The following is a 26,339-nucleotide window of genomic DNA, read 5'->3' as shown; positions in this document are numbered from 1 at the left end:
TCTCAATGGGCTCCCCGTTTGTGGCTTGGGAAAACAATGGAGAATGACCCAAACCATTGGGACGTTGCATCCATGAGGGAAACCTAGAGGAGGCTCCTGGCTTCAGACTGGCTCAGCTCCAGCATTTGTAGCCATTTGGGGAGTGAATAAAGGAATGAAATTTTGAAACAAATTATATTTTCCTCAAAGTTATTCCTATTGAATAATTTTTTAATTGAAAAATTAAAAAGCAGCATAGGTCTCACTACTCTATTTTCTTTGAACAGATTTCTATATAAATTAATAATCATGCCATACAATGTCTTCATCTTAAGTTCCTACATTTTATTTTATCTGCTTGCTTCATATACTTATTTTTATTCTTTTGTGCTTCCTGTGTATTTTGATTTGGGATGGAATAGGGGGAAGGAGGACAGGAAAAAAAGAAGGTTTGAGGATAAGCTTTAAGGATTGAGAGAAAACATTTGTTCATAAAAACACAAAATAACAATGTGAAGTGAACATATGTTCAGTTCAAACATAGAAATAATAATTGTCTCAAAAGTGGCTTTTCTCCCAACCTATCACTTTCAGCTTACATTAGAAGCATATGCAACCTTACTAAATCAGAAAACTCATGACTCATCTGGTGGAAAAGTTAAATAAGAAAAAAACAGACACATGTTCACAGTCATTTCACATTGCGAAAAAACAAATAGACGTCTCTGGACTAGCATAGCTGAGTCCCTATGATGATTCTTTGGCAAACTCTTCAGTAAATATTGGAATAGAGAAAATGACAACATAAAAGAAATTAAATAATAAAATGCTCCAAAGACTTATTGTCAAAAGACCTAGCTATTGTGGAAGGCTTCAAAATTGATTGAGCATGAATCACATTATTCTCGAATGAAAAAAAAATAGTAAGCACATTTGATTAAGAGTCTTCATTCGGGGAATCTGTAGTAGTCAAGCCTGGGATATGAGCATCCTACATCAGAGTGTTTGGACTGCAGTCTAGTCCTCACCCCAGTTCTAGCTGACTGCTAATAATGGCTCCAGTGGTTTGGTCCCTTCCGCCCACTGGGGAGACCCAGATTGCATCCTTGGTTTCTAGCAACAGTCTGGCCCAGTCCAGAATGGAGTGAACATTTGCAAACCAAATCACCAGATGACAGATAATTTTCTTTCTCTCCCTTTCTCTCCGCACTTGAAACAAGCGAATCAACTGGATAAAAAGAAAGAGATAAACTAACACTCCCTGTGACTTAGAGACAAATCGGTTTAAACCAGACTTACTAAAATAACTATAGAATCAGGTAAATGAGGGAAAAATCCATTAGAAAAAACACAGTATTGAAAAATACAATAAACCGACTCTTTATGCAGTCTAATTTTTTGACATCTACAAAGTTAAAGCTAGCATCAAGTCTCAAGACTAGTACCGTAGGGATGCGTGTTTTGGCAAAACATCTTAAATTTCTGCTTGTATCCATCCTGTATTAGAGTACTGGTTTCAGTCCCAGATACCCGGCTTCCTCCCCAGCTGTCTGCTAATCTACCCATGATGACTTGAGTACTTGGGCCACTGCAACCATGAGCAGAGCAAGATACAATCCCTGACACCTGGCTTCTGCCTGATACAGACTTAGCTGCTCTGGTTATTTGGGTATTGAATCAGTGGACAAAATATTCTCTCTGTCTCTCAGTCATTCTCTCTCTCTCTCTCTCTTTCTCTCTCTCCTCCCTCCCTCTGCCTCTCTATTTTTCAAATAACTCCTAAAAAAATAGCATTCTATACATTGCAGCATTGAATAGTTAACTTACAGAAATGCTAATGGGCCCGGCAGTGTGGCCTAGCAGCTAAAGTCCTCGCCTTGAATGCGCCGGGATCCCATGTGAGCACCTGGATCCCATGTGGGCACTGGTTCTAATCCCGGCAGCTCCACTTCCCTTCCAGCTCCCTGCATGTGGCCTGGGAAAGCAGTCAAGGACGGGCCAAAGCTTTGGGACCCTGCACCAGTGTGAGATACCCAGAAGAAGTTCCTGGATCCTGGCTTCGGATCGGCATAGCATGGGCCATTGCGCTCACTTGGGGAGTGAGTCATCAGACATAAGATCTTCTTCTCTGTCTCTCCTCCTCTCTGTATATCTGACTTTCCAATGAAATAAATAAATCTTTAAAAAAAAAAAAGAAAAGAAATGCTAATGCTTTTTTTGTTAAATACAACTAAGTCCACATAAATTTCAAAAATCTTGTTTCCCTAAAAATTATCACATTAATACAATCAGCCAAAATGCTAACATCACATGGAGGTCAGATACGGTACATAAATGAGGGTACCTTTATTCCTGGGCAATGGGCAAAGAAAGCTTCAGGACTCTGAGAATGATAGAGAGCCCCATGGCCAACACAGCCCCAAGGGGCTCGGATAGTGAGGCTTCCACAGTTAAAAAGATCCCCAGAACGATAACGATACTTGGCGGCTTCATTAACAATCTGGAGGAAAGAAAGAGAAAGGGACGTGTCAAAATGAGTTCTTCCTTTCCATCCTTTTTTCTTAAACCTCCTAATTAGAGCTTTAAATGTAACAAAATGCTAACTGCCTCACACTGAGCCAATATACTTACACAACGCTACAAAGTTGTGGGTGAAGGTGGAGCCAACATTCCTGGACACAACATAGACATTAAGCACAAAGCACTCAAGGGAGGGCATTCAGCCCAGCAGTTATGACGCAGTGTATATTTTTGTGTCCATACAGAAGCACCTGGGTTCTTGATTCAACTCTGGCTCCTGACTCCAATACTGTGCCAGCATAGAACCTGGAAGGCAATATTGATGGCCCAAGGGACTGGCTTCCTGCCATTGATGTGGGAGGCCTGGCCTGGAATCAGGCTGTGGCTTCAGCTCAGTCCAACCTGCCTCATTCAAGCATTTGGGGGGTGCACCAGTGGATGGGGACTCTCTCTTCTGCCTCTCTAACAAGTAGGTTTTCAAAAAGTAAAGAATAATAATTTTAAGATGCAGCACTTACCTGATCAAAAGCAGGGAAAATATAATCTGCAAATTGAATTTCTGCAATGGCTGTAGCACCAGTGACGGCGATGCCAATTCCAAATCCAACAATTCCTTGCTCACAGAGAGGGGTATTAAAAACTCTGTCTTTGCCTAATGAAAGGAAATAATGTAATCATAAATGCCAAGCAAGAATAATATAATGTACAATGTACCTGAAAATTCATTAAAGCAATAATGGTAGGACTGAGAAGTACAGAACAGGTGATAGAAATAGGTAATAAATAATATAATGATTGATGTTAAATCAATCAGTAATTAGATTCAATAGCTGAAATGTCACATTAGAATAAAAAAAAAGTCAACCCCAACTACTTAAAATATAAACTATAAGGAAAAATTCCTTAGTAAAAGCAAGACAGAAAAAATATCTAAACAAAGGTGATGTCTCTGTGTTGACAGCAGACAGAGACAGCTTCAAAGGATTACCAGAGATAAAAGGGGAGGTTCATGCTGCTCAAGGGTTCAGTTCACTTCATTTTAAAGGTAACCATATACAACAATGCGCTCCAAGTAAGAGAATTAGCATAATGGAAAGGATAATTAGAAAAATTCATAATGTTGGTGAGAGTTTTTTTTTTTTAACCTGCCAGCCTTATTAACTGACAGGGAAAGTAAGCGAAACAAGAGGAAGGTTAAGAAAAAAACCCACAGATGAACAAACCCAACACATGGCTGTACTGACCCACATAGGATACTGTGGTTGATGATGCAAATCCTTTCCAGGAAAACAGAACATGGACATTAATTGACCATATATTGTTTACAAATGCAAGTCAACAAACTAAGAGGAAACTCATGCAGAATATAGCCTCAGATCACAATAAAATTAGGCTAGAAGTCAGTAACAAAAAAGATTAATGCTGGAAAAGTTTTTTAAAATTTGTATCTCAATATCCCCTGGCTCAAAGAAGAAATTATAATAGCAATTAGGAAGCACTGAGCTGAATAAAATGAAAAAATTATATATCACAATTTACTGAGGTTCTGAGTGTAAAGGCAGAATAGTCTCTTTCAAATGAACCCTCACACACTTAATCATTACAAACGTTGGTAGACATAATAAAGAATTACTTAAAGGACTAAAATCCAGCATAAACTGAGAAGGATTTTAACCTCGAAAGAAGGTAAGCACAGGGACAGAGCATGACACATGCTTGTTCCAAGATTCTTGTCCCAATGTTCTCTCTAGTCTGTGCATCAACACAGCCAGAATTCAGAGGACTGTCTTACCAGGCTGAGATATCAGGGTATATACAGTCTGTGGCTGCTTGTGGCTGTAAATCAGAGAACCAAATGCCTAAAAGTATCCCATGGGGACACCCCAAAAATATGTCTCAAAACTGCTCAAATTCTTGGTTGACTCCTCTGCCTTTAGGATCTTCTAACTGCACAGCAAAACATAACTTCTGAGAGCTCAGAGCTAAGTGGTGATTTTTGCTGTGCCCACATCAGTGATGGAATATGAATTTGAGACTCTTTGGAATAGAGAAGCCAGGGTAAGCATTTGGCCTAGCAGTTGAATAGTCTATCTCACTGTGACTGGGCCCATGTCTAGGTTCCTGAAACCAGCTTCCTCCTAACGCAGAACCTGGAAGACAATAGTGATGGCTCAAGTGGTAGGATCCCTGTCATCCACGCAGGAGATTCAGATTGAGCTCTTCGCTCCTGGCTCTGAGCTGATACAGCCCCAGCTGATGAAGTCATTTTGAGAGGGAACAAGCGGATAAGGGGGTAGTTTTACTGTCTATATCTCAGCCTCTCAAATAAAGTTGTTTTAAACATATGAGAAGCTTATTAAAAAAAAAAAAAAGATGTTAGATGTGTTAGGCTTTCCATTCAACCTGAAAGATATTTCTATGTTAATGTAGGACTTGATTCTCACTTGACATTTCAACACCTGTCAGCTAATTTTGGCTTTTTATAAGAAATTTTGTTTTCAAGTAACTAAGTAGACACAAACAATGGCCACAGTCTGGACAGTTAATCAACTGTTCGCAGACAGATCTGCTATTCATTATTCATTTCCAAGGAGACCAATTATTCTTTGCATGTAGAATTCAGTTTCAACAGTCATTCCCTCTGAATCTGAGCTACAAATAAGGCAGGTGTTGAGAAATGCTGATTAGACATATCCTGCAGTTTGTAACTATAAAAGCAGATGCAAAAATTTAAAGCATTATTCATGTTCATCCTGTTCTAGGATCATATTCTGAAATGGTGACTTTATTCTTCATCAATCCCCTATTTGACAAAAAGTAGCCTGATAGTTTTTGAAACCCCATAATTCCACTGAAATAAGAGCAATTCAGTGGGGAAAATGAATTTAATTTACAGCTGCCTCTTGTGGAGTCCACATCTCTGGAATTCCTGGCCTACCTGAACCAAAAATGTGTGTGTATAGAATACTGATATGTGTGTATATACATATATATGTGTGTATATATATATATATATAGAGAGAGAGAGAGAGAGAGAGTATTCTTTATTTACTGGTGTCCCAAGTTCACAAGATGTAGACACTTCTTTTGAAATGTGTATTTATGTATTTGCCTTTAGGTAAAAGGCACTGCAAGAGAGAAGAGATTCTATCTGTTGGTTCCCTTCCAAATGCCCACAACAGCCAGAGGCTTGTGAGACTAAATCCAGGAGTCAGGAACCAAACACAAGTTTTCCATGTGGCTGGAAGGGATCCAAAAATATGAAACCTTATCCACTATCCCCCAGGATGAATAATGAGAAGCTGAACCAGGAGTACAGCAGCTACCAGCTTAACCAGCATTCTGACAGGATAAAGTGATGATTTAGTCTGCCATGCTACAACAGCCACCTACAATTAATACATTTTTTTTTCATCTCAGGGAGAAAGTATAACCTTTCTGTTGATACACAATTAGAAAGATGGGTTTCTCAGAGATAATTATTCCAAAAAATATGTTTGATTAAGGGGAAGCAGTTTACACTCTCCAATAAGTTTCCAAGGTCTACAAGAAAGTACTTCAACAAGAATTCAGTGTTACAAATCTGCCTTTATTTTCTCCCAGAAAATTGGAGCAAAATTAAGATGCTCTGTAGCAATTCATTCTTCCATCTTATAATGCAATCAACACGATGTAAAGTTCATGGGGGCAAGCATAAAGCCAAGTGGGAAAGATGTTGCTTGGGATACTGGTGATCCATATTAGAGTGTCTGTGTCCAAGTCTGTACTCACCTCCTGATTCCAGCTTCCTGTTGATGCACAACCAAAGACATAACACACAGTGGCTTGAGTGATTAATTACCTTCCATGTATTGTCTGGTACACACACACACACACACACACAAAGCTCATGTCCAAATCAGGCTTACAGTTACGTCAAGGGAAACAGTCAAGAAAGAGCAAATGAATAAAATATATAGTATTAGATGATGACAAGTGCTATGAAAACTAATTCAGCAGGCCTTAGATGATTGAAGAGGGGCTTGCACCTACTGCAGTTTTTAATAGGAGACCAGGATGGTTTCACTGAAATGCAACATTTAAACAAGCAGTAGAAAGAAATTCACCATGCATATATATCCAAGAAGTTCACCATGCATATATATCCAAGAGACAACGTGCTCTGACCATAGAGAGAAATTAGTAAAAGATCCTAGGACAAGAATATGCTTAGTACATTAGGTAAAAGACTAGAAGTCCCAAGTGCCCAGAATAGAGAAACAGGGGTTAAAAATAAAGTCAGAGTTAAACAAAATGAGATGGGAAGGCAGCCCAGTTGAAGAAGTGCTTTAAAAGCCATGATAAACAGCTCTTCTAGTATGAGTCAGAAAACTGTTGAGTGAGGGAGAGAAACAGGAAGTCCTTGGGCAAAGTTATGCTACTCTCTGAGTTATATTTTAACAGAACTCCTCTGGTTGGTGTTGTGACTATCCTAGAAATAGCAAAGGTAGACATAGCAAGATTGATTACAGGATATTGCAATAATTTCAATAAGACGATGATGCCTAGCAGCAAAGAATGTGTAGAGGTGTGAGTTTCGGGATGTATTCTAAAGATAGAGCCGAAAGGAGTCACTGATGAGATGGATGAGCACTATGAGTCAGAGAAATGCCAAGGATGATTCAAAGGCTTTAGGCTTCAGCAACATGAAAGAATTGCCGTTAAAGAAAAAACTATGAAAGATCTGGTTGGAACAAAAGATCAGCAGTTCAGTTTGGGAGATATTTACTTTGAGATACTTCAGACATTCAGAAAGAATGTTGTAAACAGGAGATGGAAGACTTTCACATAAAGATGACATTTAGTGACTCGAGATGGGATATGAATAACCATTTGAGTTCTAGGTACTCCACTTTTGATCCAGCTCTCTGATAATGCACCTGACCAAGCTGTGGATGACAGCCCAGTTCCTTGCACACTCACACTCACACGGAAGAACTGGATGGTGTTCCAGCCTTCTGGTCCAGCCTCAGCTGTTGAAGCCATTTGGAGAGTGAACCAGAGGATAGGGGTGGAAGCTTGATCACTTGCTCTCGCTCACTGTATCTCTCTCTCCCCCTCCCTCCCTCGTCCCCTTGCCGCATCTATTGGTTTCTGTCTCTCCCTCTCTTTGTAACTTTACCTTTCAGGCAAATCAACTAAATCTTCTTCAAAAAGATATAAAGAAAATAAGAGCAAACAGATATCATCCCTCAGTATCCACATGGGACTGCTTCAAGGTTGTACCACTTCATCCCATATCAAAATCCAATGATGCTCAAGTCTCTTATAATAAGTGGAGTAAGGTGGGTAGTTAAGATACTATGTTGGATGTCCACATCCATATTACAGGGCCTGATTTAAAGTTCTGGCTCCACTCTCAGTTTCAACTTCCTGCTATGTGAACCCTGGTATCAGCAGATGATGGCTCTAGTACCTAGGTCCCTGCTACCCACACAAAATACTTACATTCCCTGCTTGGCTCTTGGCTTTGGACTGGTCCAGTCCCAGCTGTTAAACACAGTTGGGGAGTAAATCAGCAGATGAAAAAAATATGTCTCTCTCTTTTTTCTCTCTCACAGTCTCTCAACCTTTCAAATAAGTAAAAATTGAAAATAAAATAAGGTAGTTTTGTATATGATTTTCACACATTTTCCAGTATAAATTAAATCATGTCTAATTATTTATAATACATATTACAGAACAAATGCTCTATGATTGTTATACTGTCTTATCTAGGTAGAAAGACAAGGAAAAGTTCAGTCTGTGCTGAACATTTATTCCAAATATTTTCAATCTGCTGTTGCTTGAATTTGCAGCTGTGCAGGACTGAATGTATTTGCAAGCAAATGCAAATAAACAACAAAAAGGGAAAGTTGAATACTTTCAGAAAACCAATTAAATGTGAAGAAATAAGGATTGAATCATGTCTTTGAGGTAATAGGAAAAAGAGGTTAGGATAGGTAACCTTCTTATATTTGAATATGATTACAAAGTCATAAGTTAACATACTGGAAGAGCGGATCCTAAATCCAATTATAGCATTTAACATGTGAGCTTGGAGGGAGGTACTTAGTTACCAGGGCAAGCTCACCTCCCAAGGAAGTCACTTCCATTAAGAAATTTGTTGTAAAAGCCTGAGTTTGGCCCAGCCTCCCTCCTTGCCTCTTAATTCCCCACATGATTCCTCTTATGCATGTATTCTGCATGATTATCTAGAAAAATGGAAGACCAAATGGAGCAGCACATGTAGCATGATGTCAGGTAAAGATGCTGAAAATCAGAGTGAGACCATCTGCTATGATGTCATATTCTTTAGCAATGCTCAGGTTAGAGACTTAGGATTTAACGAGATTGAGTTCATTGGAATTAGAAAACTTTGATAAAGATAATAAGCATTTTCTTCAAGGTTCACTAGAACCAAAGCATAATGGTAATTAGAAATCTAATCTGCCTCCTAAAAATAAAAAATGGAAAATGGAATAATCTATTCATTGCAGAAACAAGACAAAAACACGTTAAAAAAATACTGTCTTGGCCATTTGTTTTATATCATTATCAAATCAATGAGTAGGAATACTGGGGCCAATGTGATGGCTCAACTGACTAATTTTTCACCTTCAAGGACCAGTATCCAATATAGGTGCTGATTTGTGTCCTAGCTGTTCCAGTTCGCATCCAGCTCCTTACTGGCAGCCTGTGAAAACAGTGGAAGATGATCAAAATCCTTGGGACACTGCACCCACATGGGAAGGAAGGAAGGAAGGAAGGAAGGAGGAAGGAAATAAGGAGAGTAGAAGTGAAAGTAGGAGAGGGTAGAAAAAGTACAGGTGGGAAGTAGGAGAGAGGCATATCATTATATTTTAAGAATTATATCTATGAACTCTATTGAATCTGTTTAAAAACTTATAAAACTAAAAAGATTTTTTAACTCTTTAAAAGAATAAATATGAACACAGATAAAAGATTATTAGGTAAGATAACCACATAACCCATCTTCCATATCAGAAAACTTCTGGGGTACCAGGAGCTATTAAAAATAATTAACAGATGTTAGTTGATCCAATAGGCTTGATTTGCAATGTCACAAACAGGACTGCTCAGAGTAAATCAAATCTTACACTTACTTTACTATAAGAAGTGGAAAATAAATAATTCCCCTTATTCTTTGTCTAGCCTATAATACATTAGCATCCTAAATTGGGCTGCTAATGATCCAGCACTAGAAAATGAAAAAACAAGGAGAGGAAGTAGTCTTTGTCATCAACATAGTGGTCACACTATGCCTGCCTCATGTGGACACTAGATACATAGTCAAGATTACTTATTCGTGAACATCACCCAGCTTATTACCTGCAAGTTAACAGACATCAGCTGACCCTCCTCATGCTGGGCACACCCCAAGCACTAATTAGTCAATTTGAGAGTAGAATGACCTGATCATTTCAACCCAACTAAGGATAATTCAGAGGCTCAGGCTGATTGCAGAGATCCCATGGAGCTGGACAAGCCTGTCATAGGTTTTGCATCCTTTCTGATGTTTCCCTGTGTCCAAATTTGTTTACACTTGAGAGCAGCTCTGGTATTATGGTTGGAGAAAATACCAGGTTCCAAGGTTTACAGATTTAGAAGGTTATCTGTATTTGCAATTATTTTACAGTATTCTTCAAATTGTAACCTCCAGGAAACATTGGTAAGAAAAATCTATAGAACTATACATTTTACTTATATTATTCTGGATATTATTAAACAAGAGATCTAAAGCATTAGAGTAGGAAACAAGAAAATTAGGATTAAAACAACCTGAAGTAAATGCATGTGCTTAGTGTTTATTGAGTGTTTATAAAACACAGAAATCCCTCCATAATCTATCAGCCTTCAATTCTGGGTGCAGAATGATGGCCACTTCCACCAAAGCCCAAATCAGATCCAGGGATTCGAGAATTAAACAAAAACTTGTAAGCTGATTACATGGAAAGTTTTGACTGTGCTAAAATGTTGAGCTAAAAAAGACACTTATGTCTAGAACAATCACAAAATGGTCATATGTCACCAAGAATTCAGACATGCAGAAATTACAGCATGATAAATCAGTATTTGGTTGAAATTCAGATACATATTAGGCAACACACAGGACACTTTTTTCATTTAAGTAGCAACAAAATACAACAGTAAAAAATATTTATATCAGATCTGCCACAGCATACAACTGAATCTCCCATAGTCTCTATTATCTAGGATAATTCTTTATGCATACAATTTTTTAAAACTTTGTTCAACAAATAAATGGCCAAAATAAAAATCTTGAAACAGAGATAACAGTCACAATCAGAAAAGCTAAAATCAGACAAAATCACAATATTTTACAAATCAAGTTACAAATGTACTTTCAGTGGGCCAAGTACTTTGTGACTATGTTACAGGTATACAGATCTTTAAACAATTTATTCACTACAGAAAGGGACCATTTAACTTTAAACAACACATAGCAACTGATATAGGAAATATGTGGTTGAAGTTCAGTCCTCACGAATAAAATACAATATCATTTAATTCCACAGACAAGGTTACTCAAAGGAAACAGATGGAAACATTTTAAAACATATTTTTTTACATTACTAGTATCAACTTCAATCGGTTTTATAATCTATCATTTTAACACATACAAAATTAAACAGCATTAGCTATTCTGATGAAAGGCAAAACAAATTATCAAAATAAATACAAAAATAACTACTTAACCAATTAAGTTCAAATTACCAGCACAAAATAGAAACAACATTTTAGTTATCAATTAAAACTAAAATGCAGCTTCAGATCTAATTTTATATTTAATCTTCTGGGGTTTTTTTTCACTTTAATCAAACTGATGAAAATAATATCTTCTCACTTCAATGCACTCAAAATCATACCAAAAAGCACTCAACTTCCTTAACCAGTTGAAGACAATCAGAATTCACACCAAACAAACCATCAACAGTAATTTAGGAAGTCATTCAAAGATGAAGTTGGCAACAAAACCACACTGAAACCCACACTAAATGTGTGTCTATTCAATTCCTGCTGGAATCAGCTACAGGGTACAGCTACTAAGATGGTTATGATTTAAGGGTGTCCTCCAAGAATGCTTGGTCCTTAATGTGGTAACTCTGGGAAGCACTGGTGCCTTTACGAGACAGAGCCTACTGCAAGATAACTGGATCACTGTAATGCGGCCTTTGGAAAGGATTCTTGAAATCCCATGAGCTAGATTGACCTACTGTCTCACTCAGGGTCATTTCTTTGGCTAGACATTCCCCCGATGACACCACCTACCATGCTTTGAGGCAGTTAGGAGCCCTCATCATAATCAAGATACCACTTGAACAAAATGAACCTGCGAGGGCCTACATCAAGGCTGAGCCTCTGCCTGCATCACTAGCATCCCATATGGGTGCCAGTTCACGTCCTGGCTGCTACAATTCTAATGCAGCTCCCTGATTATGACCCAGGGAAAAAGAAAGCAGAGGATGGCCTAAGTTCCCAAGTCCCTACACACATATGGGAGACCCAGGGAAAAAGCTCTTGGCTCCAGGCTTTGCATCAGTACAGCTCCGACTTTGCTTCTCTCTCTTTCAAAAAAAAAAAAAAAAAAAAAGAACAGCAACAACAAAAAACAGATCTTTAAGAAATTTTTGAAAACAAAATAAACCTCTCTTTTCCTTATTTAGCACCTAACCTCACATATTTTACTATAGCAATGGAAAACAAATTAATGCACTTGCTGCTAATATACTGTTGCATGTTGCTTTAATAAAAAACTAAATTTGTAAATTCATCTGTCTGCAACTTGAATATGTCTTCTCTACAACAAAGGATGTTTGAGGTGTGACATGCAGGACTGCTCCAAACATAGTTTCTTATTACACTCCCAGTAAAAGCGTTAATGACTTCAGATATTAGGAAGTATGTTGGACTTCACATAGCATGAGTACAAAAGCAGCTGCACCAATTTCACCATATAGCAGGATACAGCTATGTGGCAGATTATCCAAATGAAACTGAAGATTCTTATGCTGTTTTTTACAGAAGGTCACTGATAATAAACCCCAAATTTTAAAACTCATTGAAAACTCACTGAATATATTTATTGACACACAGGATTAATGAGCACCAGTTAGAGAAAAAATATCACAGGGAGAATAAAAATACCAATTAAATAACTGATTCTACTGTTCAAGTATTGAGGATAAACTGGAAAAATTAAAAACTAAAAAAGTAAACTGGAGAAAAGCTGTTTTAAACATCAGTTATACAATGTGGAGGAATCCAACATGGGGGGAAGGCTTTTTGGAGGGGTTGGGGGATCCCAGAGCCTACGAACCTGGGTCATAAAATGAAATTTAAAAAACTATAAAAAGAAAAAAAGTAATTGCTGTATATTAAAATAAAGGAAATGCACTAACCAAAAAAGAAAAAAATCAGTTATAACCTTTATAACCTAATCAGTGGCCCACATGAGCATGCAATCCTCTCAACTATGTAAACATCATAAAAAATAAAAGAAATTTATTATAAATAAATAATAAATTGTAAGGATCAACACAATAGCATAGTCAGCAAGGGCAGCAGCTGTGATGCCAGTAGCCCATATGGGCACCATTTTTAGTTCAACTGATCCACTTCTGATGCGGCTCCCTGCTCATGCACCTGGGATACCTTTTGAGAAGTAAAACGGTAGATGGAAGACCTCTCTTCCTGTCTTTCCCCCCCACCTCTTTCTAACTCTTTCAAATAAATAAATAAATCTTTAAAAATTATAAGACATACACACAATACAAAGAAAAAACTCAGAAAAATGAATATCTTGGATGGGCATTTGGTACATTGGCTAAAATGCCACCAGGATGTCCACTTGCATAATGGAGTACCTGGATTAAATTCCACCTCCATTAATCCAACCTCCTACAAAGCCCAACTCTGAGAGGCAATAGATGATAGCTCAAGTACCTGGGTCCCTGTCACCTGTGCAGGACCTGTGGATACAATTCCAAATTCCCAACTTGGGCTTGGCAGTCATAGGCATTTGGAAATTAATTCTCTTTCTCTCTCTTTCTGGTTTTCAAATAAAATGAAAGAAACAAAATTTTAAAGTCAATTACCAAATGAAAAATGAGGTACTATAAATCACTCCCTTCCCAAGAACAATCACAAAGAAAGCACTTAAAAAAAGAGTTAAGAAAAAAAAAAAAGCTCTGCAAGATTGGGATGTGAGGGGGACATTTCATATAATAAACTATCTAGATGAATTTTCAAATCAAATAGAAAATAGGGATATTATATTTGTTGAGGAGAAAAATAATTGAAGGTTATAACTACAGGGAGTAAAAAAGGTGTTCTTTAAGTAAATAAAAAGGAAAAGATCAATGCAGAATCGGTGAGATAACTTAACGATCTGTAAAAAGTATGTTTGGGCATAGAAAGATAGCAAGCACAAAAGCTAATTACACAACCACGAAACTGCAGCACTTTTGAAGACCTTTTAACTAGCTCCACATTCTTCAAATAAGGAAATCATATCTAAAGTATTTACCCAAAGTCCAATGCCAGTAACTGGCAACCTTAGCACCCTAATTAACACTTGCTCCCCTCTCCTGGAGAAATGTGTTTCCTAATTTGGTTCTTGCAAACTACTCAAGTTATAAATGCTAAAATATGTCAAATTGGACCTTAATTATCTGGCACAATAACCACAAATACAAATTAGCTTTAAATTGTTCATCTGAACGGAAAAATATCCTAAAATTCCCTCAAATACTTTTCTGAAAAAGCTAAAGTAAATATGTAAGCTAATTTAAGCTTTCATAGCACATGATCCAGTTGCCAAGAATGAGATAAAATAAAAGCATCTTTGAAAAAAAGAACAGTGATAAATGCCAAAACTGTCAGTTGAGGGTACATTTAAATTATTTTTTTAAAAAGGGCTGCCTCAAGCTTTGATTCAATAATTAATTGCATATCAAGAGAGCAGTGTTACTGTGCACAAATACTGAAACTGTTACTCTATCTTCAAAAGTAGTATAAAGCCTCCAAGCTTGTGGATAAAACAGACATTATTAGTAGTAAGCTGTCAAATTAAGTTTATACAATGAACACTTCTGGGGGGAAAAGAGGGGGAAGAAAAGGATTGAAGGGAAGGGAAACAAGCAGATATCCAGGAAACTTTAAATGAAATCTCCAACTGACTGTATTAATATTGCAGTTTCACAAAAGATCTTAAGTAATGGTGGTTATTCAAAAAAGTTCAATTATGGTCAATATTTCCTGCTTGCTATGTTCTTCAGGTTAAACCTAAAATTGATTTAAAAGTTTTACTTCTTAATAAAATGACAAAAACAAATCCATTTTTAACGTTTGCTTTTAAAGGCTTATTTACTTATTTTAAAGGCAGAATTATAGAGAGAGAAAGGAAGAGAAAAAAATTTTCCAACCACTAGTTCACTTTCTTTTTTTTTTTTAAAGATTTATTTTTATTATGTTTTCATTGGAAAGGCGGATATACAGAGAGGAGAGACAGAGAGGAAGATCTTCCATCCGATGATTCACTCCCCAAGTGAGCCCAACGGCCAATACTATGCCGATCCGAAGCCAGGAGCCTCTTCCGGGTCTCCCACGCGGGTGCAGGGTCCCAAAGCTTTGGGCCATCCTCGACTGCTTTCCTGGGCCACAAGAAGGGAACTGTAAGGGAAGCGGGGCTGCCGGGATTAGAACCGGCGCCCATATGGGATCCCGGGCGTGCAAGGCGAGGACCTTTAACCACTGCGCCACCGCGCCGGGCCCGTAGTTCACTTTCCAAATGGCCAAAATAGCCAGAGCTGGGCCATGTCAAAACCAGGAGCAAGGAGCTTTTTCTGGTTCTCCAACATAGGTGCAGGGGACGGCAGACCTGGGCAGTTCTCTTCCAAGCACACATCTGGGTGCTGGAATGGAAGCGGAGCAGAAGCTAAAACGGCCATCCATAGGCACTGCATTCAATGACTTTACACACTATACTTCAGTGCTTAGTTACATCTTATAATGTATTTATTTGAAAGAGCAAGATAGAACACCTCCTATTCTCTGGTTCATCCCACAGTTGCTGCCAACAGTTGAGGCTGGGTAATGGTGAAGCCGGAACCCAGAACTCGGTCAGTGTCTCCCAAGCAAGGCTCAGAGATCCAGCTATTCAACACATCACTGCCACCTCCCAGGGTGTCTATTGGCAGAGCCCTGGGATCAGAGGCAGAGTCAGGAATCAAACACAAGCATTCTGATATGGGCTATGGGAATCCCAAATATCATCTTAACCACTGTACCAAACACTTACCTCAAGAGAACTCTTACAGAATGAAATAAAAAATGTTAGTACTTAAAAATTTATAATTATTTTATTTTTCAAGAAATTGAAATGCTGTTAGCAATTTGCCAATTAGAAACTACTAAAAATATGAAACATTGGAGGGAAATTATTTTAAGGTGTGTGTGTATGTATGTGTGTGTGTGTCTGCCTGTCTCCATCTCTCAAATAAATAAATAAATAAAAAGTATGAGCTTTAAAGGCAGAACGAGATCAAATGTGAATCACCATTCTCTACTTGCGTAACTGTAATCATAATACTGGTAAGGAAATTTAAAAGGAGACAGAGTTTGAGAGACAGTATTGAATCCACAGGATTAAAGAGTTGTTGGTTGAGAACCTTCTTATGATTGGCACAAGAGGTATTGGCAGCAGGGCAACTGTGATTGAAAATCAGGTTCCATTAGCAAGACCATGAAAAGACACCAACCATATTTCCTTGTGCCTTCGTCATTAGGTACTGAGAATTACCACTCTGGACAGAGTAGAACTATAAACAAGAAGCCCAGTAATTGACAACCTTCTGCTTGAGCTATGTGCTGTATGTGGTTTGCCATCATGCTTGAGTAAGTCGCTATGACACAGTAATAAACAAAAGTAACAGCATGAACCTGAAGGTGCAGAACACAGCTGGCATTCACAGAGCCCCAAACCTGACTTTGATGAGGGCTGTGGGCCCACAGAACACATAGTATAACTAATAATAAACTGCCAGCTAGTGTTTTCACATGAACATAAGCTGAAATGTTGTGTGTGAGCATCATTGTGACTTGAGGAGAAAAAAATTCTGGGGCCAGCATCTTGGTACAGCGGTATAAGCTATGACCTACAATGCCAGAACCCCGTATGAGCACTGGTTTGAGTCCTGGCTGTTCCACCTCCAATTCAGCTCCCAGCTAATGCACCTGGGGAAGCTGTGGAAGATGGCCCAGTATTTAGACCCCATCCCCTTGGGAGACCTGAATGGAGTTTCAGACTCCTGATTTCAACCTAGACCCCAACCCAGCCATGTGGCGGAGCTAGCCAACTGATGGAAGACAGAGCAATCCCTGCCACCACCACCCTTTTCCTCCTTTAGCACTGCCTTTCAAACAAATAAATATAAGTAAATCCTTTAAAAGAGAAAGAGAGAGAGAAAAAAACCCACACTTTTTAAACCATCTTATTAAAAAGGAAAAAAATTAAAAACTATTCTGTATGTTGGAGTTTAGGGATTATGTACTATATGGTTCTTAAACATTTAAAAAAGAAAATTACACTTGAAAATAAAAAAACACAAAAGCTCATTTCAGTCAAATTAATCTTTAAACATATCTTACAGGCATTTCAGCTCAATGGTTAAGATGTAACTTGGGATGTGTGCATCTTACATACGAGTGCCTGGGTTCGAGTCCTAGATCAGATCTGAAGTCCAGCTTCCTGATTATTGTAGCATGGGAGGCAGTAGCTAATGGTCTAAGTACCTGTGTCTTATATCCCACACAGGTTCCTGACTTTGGCTGGGCCAGTCCAATTGCTTCAGGAAGTTGTAATGGAAAATACATCTGTATCTCTCTAACTATCTATCTCTTTCTCTCTCTTAAACATATCAACTATTAAAATAAATAATCTGTCTTGCTCAAAATGGGTGAGAATCACAGCTATATCATTTACAAACAAAAGATGGTTTCTCTCATTAAAATCAAATTGACAAGTTTATTGATGTGATTGTACAGATTTCTTAATTAAGAGCTATTTAAACCCTACAAAGAGACTAAAGAATTAGAATTTTTAGAAGTATGCTCTAAATAAATGTACATATACCTGGTATTAAACAAATTCCAAAAAATACAAGGAGTATTTCTAAATAAACCTGCAACTATTTCACAGCACTTTACTATAACCAAAGCTGATTTTCCATAAAGCAGAAATATTTTCTTCATCCTTTTGATAAAGGCTGGAATGTAAGGGCAAGTCATCTAAATTTTTCTTTTTAATCTTCCTTCATTTATATGGAAATGAGATGTTTCCTAAAACATATCTGTACCCAGGACCTACGTCAACACTAAAGCTCAAAGCACACCAATTCTTCCAGCTGATTGCTGACTATAAGCGAGCACAGCATGCCAACATCATCTACAGCCCACGTGCGTCATTCACCAAAGCGGACATTACCAAGCTGTCAATTTCCATTAACCTGCCTAGCTTTATAAATAGCCTAAACTTCCCTATCTAAATAGGTTGGTGCCCTTTTCTCAGAAGCGAAGGGAACAACATGACAAAGAAGCATGAAAAATAAATGAGCTTTTCCCTCGGTAAACAGGAGAAGGTTGACATTAAACCAATTCTTAGTCCAAATTGAAGAGCTATTAATAAGATAAAGCTCAAGAAAAGGAAGAGTCAGCTTTAACCAGAAAATAAACAATATTTGCTAAATGTATCTGCTCTTTTAAAGAACATGTAAATCTCACTGCCACAGAGTCTAATGGAAACCCCAGACCACAACAGCAGAATTACAGACACAGCCATCATGATGACTCTTAGGCAGCCCCCAAAACAGTACAGTTAAAGACTCCCAAAAACTAGCATTTAGAAAAGAGAAAGCACACTAATTGTGAGAAGCATATTATCCTAAGTCCAAGAATGTTTTACAATTTTTGTAGCTTATAATTCTACCTGTATCTTCCTTAAAAATTCATTATACCCAGCCAACTGTATACATTACTTCTACCATTTAATTACCCATGCACATTACCTGTGTAATTTTCACTGCAATGACTGCAGAATTGGAAAATTCATCAACCAATTTTATCAAAAGCAGGAAGTATTGGGTGAATATCATCAATTAACTCAATGATTTTACTAATCATCTAATATTCAACTGTGTGGAAAACACACCTGACCCACATTAATCTCTGGTAAAATATATGTGAATTTATGTATATCAAACATAAATGTATGTATGAGGATACTTCCTTTACTTCTTAGAGGATGGAACTGAAAGAAAATTTTCTCAAATCACAAAAAAATACTGAGGTCTATGCATAGATTTCATACCTATATATTCAGATAATATATATTTTCCATGAATATTCTTCTTAATTTTGTATTTATTATATTTATTTGAAAAGAAGAGGGAGAAATCTCTTATCCCCTGAATCATTCCCTAAGTGCCCACAGGAGCTAGAGTCTAGCCTGGTCAAAGCAAGGAGCCAGGAATTCAATGCAGATCTCTCACTGTAGCAGTCAAGGATACATGTGCTTGAGTAACCTCACCTGCTGCCCCCCAAGGTGACCACCAGCAGGAAGTTGGAACCCACAGCAGAGCTGGAACTTGAACCCAGGCACTCTGATATGGGCTGCAGGTGTCCCACAAAGCATCTTACACATGGCATCAAATGTCTACTCTCCATGAATATTTTGAAGAACCTTATTGTCTTCTACTGATGCTTAATAAGCTTGTCAAAAAGACCGCAACACTGACATCTCACACATATGAAGAACTGTATTCAGTTCAATGAAATGCCTAGGAAATGATTAAAAATCCAAGAATTCATTGAAATAAAAAAAAAGATTCTGAATAATCAAGAGATGACAAAGTTAATTGACTATTCTTTAGAAGAGGAACCTTAAAGCCTCGCTCACAATAGCTTTAGAAAATTCCATCTGAAGTCATTCAATGACATGCAACACTGTGTCAGTTAATGAATCATCACTTAATTTCATTTATTTATATTAAATCGTGACAACTACTCCTCATCCTTCCATTTATCCACTCAGTCTTAGAGTTTGGCACTATTATAATCACCATGACAGATATAAAGATGAATCATACATATAAGTAAGTAAATGGTAGAAAATAAAGTCTAGTGTGGTATAGATGCTGTGCTGGATGAAAACAAAGACAATGAAAAATAATTATGTCTAGGTGATAAAAATGTAAAGAAGATGCCCAGGGTCTGGAGGTATGGGTTGGCTTTGAAGTGGACAGGGATGCTTTCTCAGGGGGCAGAGATAGGGTAAAAAAAAAAAAAAGCAAAGAGGCAAAAGAGGCAGAGAAGACAGTGTGTTATTAAAGCTCACAGTACGTGTGTGTGTGTGTGTGTGTGTGTGTGTGTGCATGTGTGTGTGTAATATGAATTAGACTAGGAAGGAGAATGAGAGCTAAGATTTTGATGAAAAATATTATGGTAATTCCAAACAAATGTGACAGGGACATGATTTGTGCTGGTAACATTAGGGACAGTAGCAAGAGGAACTCCAAAATATATCCAACACAACGTGGCAATACTCAAGTTCCAGTCTTAATGTTCTGATTATCCACAAGAAAACCCAGGAGGCAACCAGCTTGAAGATCACTACACACAAGAATACAGGCAGGAAGAAAGGTTTCTACGTTGATCTGAAACTAATAAACACACATGCTGAAGAATGAGTTTCACTTGAAATAAAGCAGATATAGATTCTTTCTCTTGCTAATGCCAAGTCCACTTTTAAACACAAGACCAAAGGAATGCCAGAAAGTATCATAAAGCATTTGGTTTGGTCCAAATCACTTGGCCAGTACAATTCAGCTGGGATACAGAATGGAATTCAGTTCCTCCAAGTTAAAGAAATCTGCCTATACTCTCTATTTTACAGGATTTAATCAGATCCCCTCAAAGCCTTGGTCCTCTAATATATTTCTGACGTTACTTTATCATGAAGATTATTCTAAATGACTCAGCAAGGCACCAATAATGCCTGAAGAGCTACACTTAACAGAGCTTTTCTGTCCCAATATTGCCCTTGGTCTATCCTTCTCCACAAATCAAAGTCATACTGCATGAACTTACCTGGCTCATTATTCCTACTGCCACAACTCAGAATCTCAGCACCTCTCAAATACTAACACAGTGGTTCTCAAACTCTGATCACAAATTTTACATTAGGGAAAGCTTTCACAAGTAAAACTTCCTGACCCCCATCTGAGACATATGGAATCAAAAATCCTGGGGATAGGCTCCAGACATCTGCGATTTAACAAGCCTTCTAAGATACTTCTGATGTACACTGGAGTTTAAACATTCCGGGCTCACCAACCCTTCTTGTCTTCATTCTCACTTCCCTATACTATGTCCATAGTTAGATACTAAACTGTCAATTTACTCACTTCATTTGTCACCTTCTCCTACTTGGTTTTAGCTCTGAAAAACTTGGAGAAACTGTCTAATATCTTTCTGCATCAGTTTTCATGTCTACAAAGTAGATAGTAACAGGACTAATTTCCCAAGATTATCCTTGCGCATTAGGTAAACTAATACACATATGAAGCTCTTAGAATGGCCCTGAGAATAAAAGAAAAAAAAATAGCACTGAACAGTTTGTGGTGATTATCATCACAATCATTTTCACTACTAAAGGTATCAAATACATGTACATATAAGCATAGGTCCAACAGCAATTATCCCTAGATATTAATTCTCCCCTTCTTACACTGTAACAGAACCCAGAGTTTTAGCTAAGCACATATCCACACAAAACAAATACTACACTTCCCAGGCACCCTAACAGCCACATGTATTTTGTCTCTCTATAGAGAATTTACACCCAACTTTTTTTAGTGGTTTCTGATTTTTTTAATTTAATTTTCTTATTTATATAAGATGAACAAATTTCATCCACTTCATGTATACAGATTTAGGAACATAATGATACTTCCCACACTACTTTTCCTTACACCCACAATCCTATCCTTCCTCTAGCTGAGACCTTTAACCAGGTATGATTCTAGAGCCTTTACCCCCTTTACCCCAAATCCAAGGGGTATTTGGTGTTGTCACTCCTTGAGCAGGGCCTTTGAATAAATCATAGGTGTAAGCACGCTCATTCATGGCTGCCCTATTGCCCACTCCAGATTCTGCTTTCACAGGTTTATCAAGGTTTTCATTCTCACCATTCAACATTTTCTTCATACTGTTTCAAGTCCCACGATCTCCATTCACCTGGATTCAATCCCTTTAGAAAAGAAGACTTTGGATATTTTAGTCAGGCTTTGAGAAGAAACAAAAGCAGATGTATATGTTCAACTGTCTCTCCTTCCAAAAATCACAGCCACCATTTTCTATCAAAACTATGAGTGCAAAACCTATCCCACCTTCATAATTTAAATTCTGTCCTAAATAAAAGAAACAACATTTCCAAGCATTTCTTACATAAGTTTATATTGTTATTTCATTTTTACATTGTGCTTTACTTTCTATATAATTTTGCTTTGACTTCTGAATATGCTATGATTTCCTTAAAGGCAGGAACCATATCTTAAAATTTTTAATACTTTCTAGAGCAGTAGTTCTCAATCTTGGCTGTACATTTGTATCACCTGGAGGTTTTAAACTACAATGCCCCAGCTAGACCCCCTACCAGTAACTCAGAATTCCTGGAGCATTGCAACAAATAGGCAGATCAGGAAGCAGTGCTGGGTGGAATTGCAGCTATCTGGATATCTAGTTTGATTACCTATCTTTGCTCTGTGCTTAAACACAAAATGGAGACATCTGCCTTCCTAGAATGGCATTTGCAACAAACTCTGTGGCTTAATAAATTGGTCTCTGCAACCAGGAAAATAATCAAGTGATCCTAGGAACACTAAAGAAGTACATCAATGTAGACAAAGTTGCATGGTATTTTTTTTCTAGTCAGCTGGTGACATTTTCATATTAGTCACACACATCTTTGTCTACTAATCAATGTGAGAATGGAAACAGTCAATGGAAGCCTTTCTGCACTGATTGTACTTCAGCCCATCACTGCCTTATTTGTTCCTTTACTATTTGCAAGCACTTGCCCCAGCAATCTTATCACATGTGTAAATGGAACCAGGACTATGAGTGGCAGCCTTCCAGGTCTAGAGAACCTATAAAGCTAACCCAAACAAACAAAACGGATGAAGTTGCCAAGCAACAAAGTCCTATCTACATGGGGGAAGCTTAGGAAAATCTTTCCAGTTGAAAACTGAAGCCTGACAGCTTGTCTTTAACTTACATTTGCATTACAAGCCTAATGTTAGTACTTAGATTTGATGTATGCAGGAGGTGGAATTTTTGGGGAAGTTAATGGCAAGCCTCCTCAAGCACCCCTAACACTGCAAAGGCAGAGATCACAGATGTATATGTGACTTGCACCATCAATAGGGGTCTTAGAATTAGGAGAAGTGGGAGAAAGCATCAGTCCATTTACATGGACTCACCTCTGAAGCCTCTATTAGAAGGACCCAGAAAAAAAACAGATACCGGGTAGTCTGAAAGAGAGAAAATAGATCAAATGCAGACAACTGAGCCTAATCCTTTGGCAGTTCAACAGAAGTGAGAGAACAAAATAGATCTAAATAATACTAGAAGAACCCTTTCACAAAATTAAAAAAAAAGAAATGGGGCAAAGAAAGCATAACATCTTAGACTGTTCTCCACTGAAAATTACAAACCAACGAAGATGCACAACTCTCAAAAATAAAGATCCTGTATTTCCTTGGTACAGGGAGTTTATTCTACATGAACTCAAAGGTAGGATGAAAATAGCCAAGACAATACCATTAAACTGCTGAAAAAAGAACTTTAAGTAGTAAAAAACTATGCAATAGGCACCCTCTTACTCCCTGAAACAAATGAATACTGACAAGCTAAGTTTCACTCAAGCTGGAAGAACTAAGAAAAAGTTTCTCTGAAAATTTATTTTAACACAATCTTTCAATGTCATGGTGGCTGACCCTGAGAGCAAGTCCCCTTCTGTCCCATAACTTAAGAAATAGTATAGGGTCTAGCACAGTAGTCTAGCAGCTAAAGTCCTCTCCTTGGGTGCACCAGGATCCCACATAGGCACTGATTCTGGTCCCAGCAGCCCCACTTCCCATCCAGCTCCCTGCTTGTGGCCTGGGATGGCAGTCGAGGACAGCCCAAGGCTTTGGGACCCTATACCCACATGGAAGAACCAGAGGCTCTGGGCTCCTGGCTTCAGATCGGCTTAGCTCCGGCCATCGCAGTTACTTGAGGAGAAAATCAATGGATGGAAGATCTTCCTCTCTGCCTCTCCTCCTCTCTGTGTATCTGACTTTCCAATAGAAATAAATAAATATTTTTTAAAAGAAATAGTATAAAACAAATATAGGGGCAAATAATGCTAATTCAGCAGAGCCAAACAAGGGACATGCATCAATGAAATGATTTGACTCACTCCTGCTTCTAAATGTCTAAGTGAAAGCATCAGAGAATAGGTAGGTCAGATACTCCCCACTGATACTTATCCACCCTCCGGATATCATGAGATGAATGAAACAACAAGAAAGAACACTACTAACACAGTAATTATATGACAAAAAAAGAAGCCAAAAATGGTCTCCTTTAAACAGTTATACATTGGGCCTGGCAAGATGGCTCATTGGCTAAATCCTCCTCTTGCATGCAGCAGGATCCCATATGGGAGCCAGTTCATGTTCCAGCTGCTCCACTTCCCTTCTAGCTTACTGCTTGTGGTCTAGGAAAGCAGTCAAAAAAGGCCCAAAGTCTTGGGACCCTGTACCCACATGGGAGACCCGGAGGAGGCTCCTGGCTCCTGACTCCTGGCTCCTGGCTCCTGGCTCCTGGCTCCTGGCTCCTGGCTCCTGGCTCCTGGCTTCGGATCAGCTCTGTTCCAGCGGCTGAGGCCACTTGGGGAGTAAAACAGCAGATAGGAGATCTTTCTCTAAATCTGTAAATCTGCTTTTCCAATAAAAAATAAGCACATCTTATTTTTTAAAATGACTGAAAGCATCTTTATTTTAAAAAGTAAGTTATATATCATGAGCAGAGCTGTAACCTTCTTTAATATACATGTACAGAATAATTAAAAGTCAAATGCCCAAATGGTTCTATGAGACAGAAACTATACAGTCTTTGTCAAAATAAGAGAACTTTCTTCACATAAAAGGCTGAGTTGGCTCACTGGAATTAATGATTTGTTGAGAACATCAATAAACTTTCCTTTAAATTTAATTTAAATTTGAATAAATAGAACGCATCTATGGCATTTAATATGCTCCCTTTCTTCCTCTGCTAAAGAATTACAATGTTCTTAAAGCAATCAGTTTCATTTACAGTTTTGAGCAATCTCTGCTGTTTCAAGACAAATATAATTGGAGCTGCTATTGTGCTATAACTGATTAAGCCATCATCTGCAATGCCAGCATTCCATCAGGGTGCCAGTTTCAGTCCCAACTGTTCCACTTCTGATCTAGTTCTCTGCTAAAGGGAAAGCAGCATATGATGCCCCAAGTCCATGAGCCTCTATCTCCATGTGGAAGACCTGGATGAAGCACTTAATTCCTCCCTTTGGCCTGACCCAGTCCTGGCAGTTGTGGCCATTTGGAAAGTGAATGCTCAAATTCATTGTCGACAGGATATTTACTAATTAAGAATATGAAAAATTGTGTCACATAATGCAATGTAATAAAATAAATTAATAAATAAAATGAATTTTTTAAAAAAAGAATATAAAATTGGATTTGTGTATACTCCCTCTTGTCTAATAAATGTTTCTGTTTTTACTGAATTCCAAGCCGGCAAAGATAAGAAAAGAAGATAGATTAAAGGAATTTCCAGCCAAGAAACTAAGAGAATGGTGGATGGTGAACTGGGCCGGACATTGCTGTAGCATTCCTTGATATGGGTATAGACTGAATCTGAAGTGTGCCAGACTGGGTTGGGCTCCAGCACCTGCTGGTACTCGCATGCGTCAGGATAGGTGTAGGATAAGCAGGGTTGGTTTTGGCACCTGCTAAATCTGGGTCTAGGGGTGGGCCAGGCAAGTATGAGCTGTGACACCCAACAGTAAGAGCCAAAATGGATGTGGGCTGGTCAGGCAAGGCCACTGTTCCTGCCAGGACAGGAGGTGGGCCAAATCAGAGAAGCCCAAGAACCCAATGTTGCGTGTGAGATCTGTAACTGGGAGGTAGCCTGATAGAGCCTGGGGAACTCCTCTGTCAAGAAGCAGTACCTGCAGATGAGTGCAAGGACCAAGGCTAGGAACAGCCCAAATCAGGCCAGGTCACAGTACCTGCTGCCATACATGTGCTCAAGTGAAAACACCCACTGGCAGTTCTGAGAACCAGGATGGGCTGCAGGACAGGACAGGCAGGATTGCAACACCATCCAGTTCACATCAGGGCCAGGACTGGGGGCTGGCTGGGCCTGGGCTAAGCTGTAGCACCTACTAATATGAGCTGGAACTAGCGGTAAGCAGGTCTTGACAGGCTACAGCACCCACCAGAAAATGCTGAGGTGAGACGGGCCATGCCAGACTGGACTGCAGCACCCACCAGTGCATGTGAGACCTGGTGGGTACAAGGGGCTCTCCTGCTGGGACATTACTCTTGTAGTTGAGTGTGAAAGCTGGGCGTTTGGGTTGGGCATAGCTACAAAACAGCTGGCCTGCATATGAACTGGATTAGGGGAAGAGC

At 38.5% G+C, this 26,339-nt stretch overlaps 1 protein-coding gene across 2 annotated transcripts in view; it reads right to left on the bottom strand.

Annotated features, from left to right (window-relative positions):
* BCKDHB (branched chain keto acid dehydrogenase E1 subunit beta) overlaps positions 1–26,339 on the bottom strand; it is a 219,629-nt gene that overhangs the window by 162,178 nt on the left and 31,112 nt on the right. For both annotated transcript variants that reach the window (XM_040983676.1, XM_040983677.1), the window contains exons 4-5: positions 3,018–3,151; positions 2,324–2,479 (exon numbers count right to left, since the gene is read on the bottom strand). In XM_040983676.1, the coding sequence (XP_040839610.1) occupies positions 2,324–2,479; positions 3,018–3,151 (290 nt within the window). The remainder of the gene's footprint in view (positions 1–2,323; positions 2,480–3,017; positions 3,152–26,339) is intronic.

Source organism: Ochotona curzoniae, unplaced genomic scaffold (genome assembly GCF_017591425.1).
Source record: "Ochotona curzoniae isolate NIBS_2020 unplaced genomic scaffold, NIBS_Ocur_1.0 contig_3819, whole genome shotgun sequence".
NCBI classification, from domain to species: Eukaryota; Metazoa; Chordata; class Mammalia; order Lagomorpha; family Ochotonidae; genus Ochotona; species Ochotona curzoniae.
Note: the sequence above shows the minus strand (reverse complement) of the source record. Positions and strands in the feature narration are given on the sequence as shown.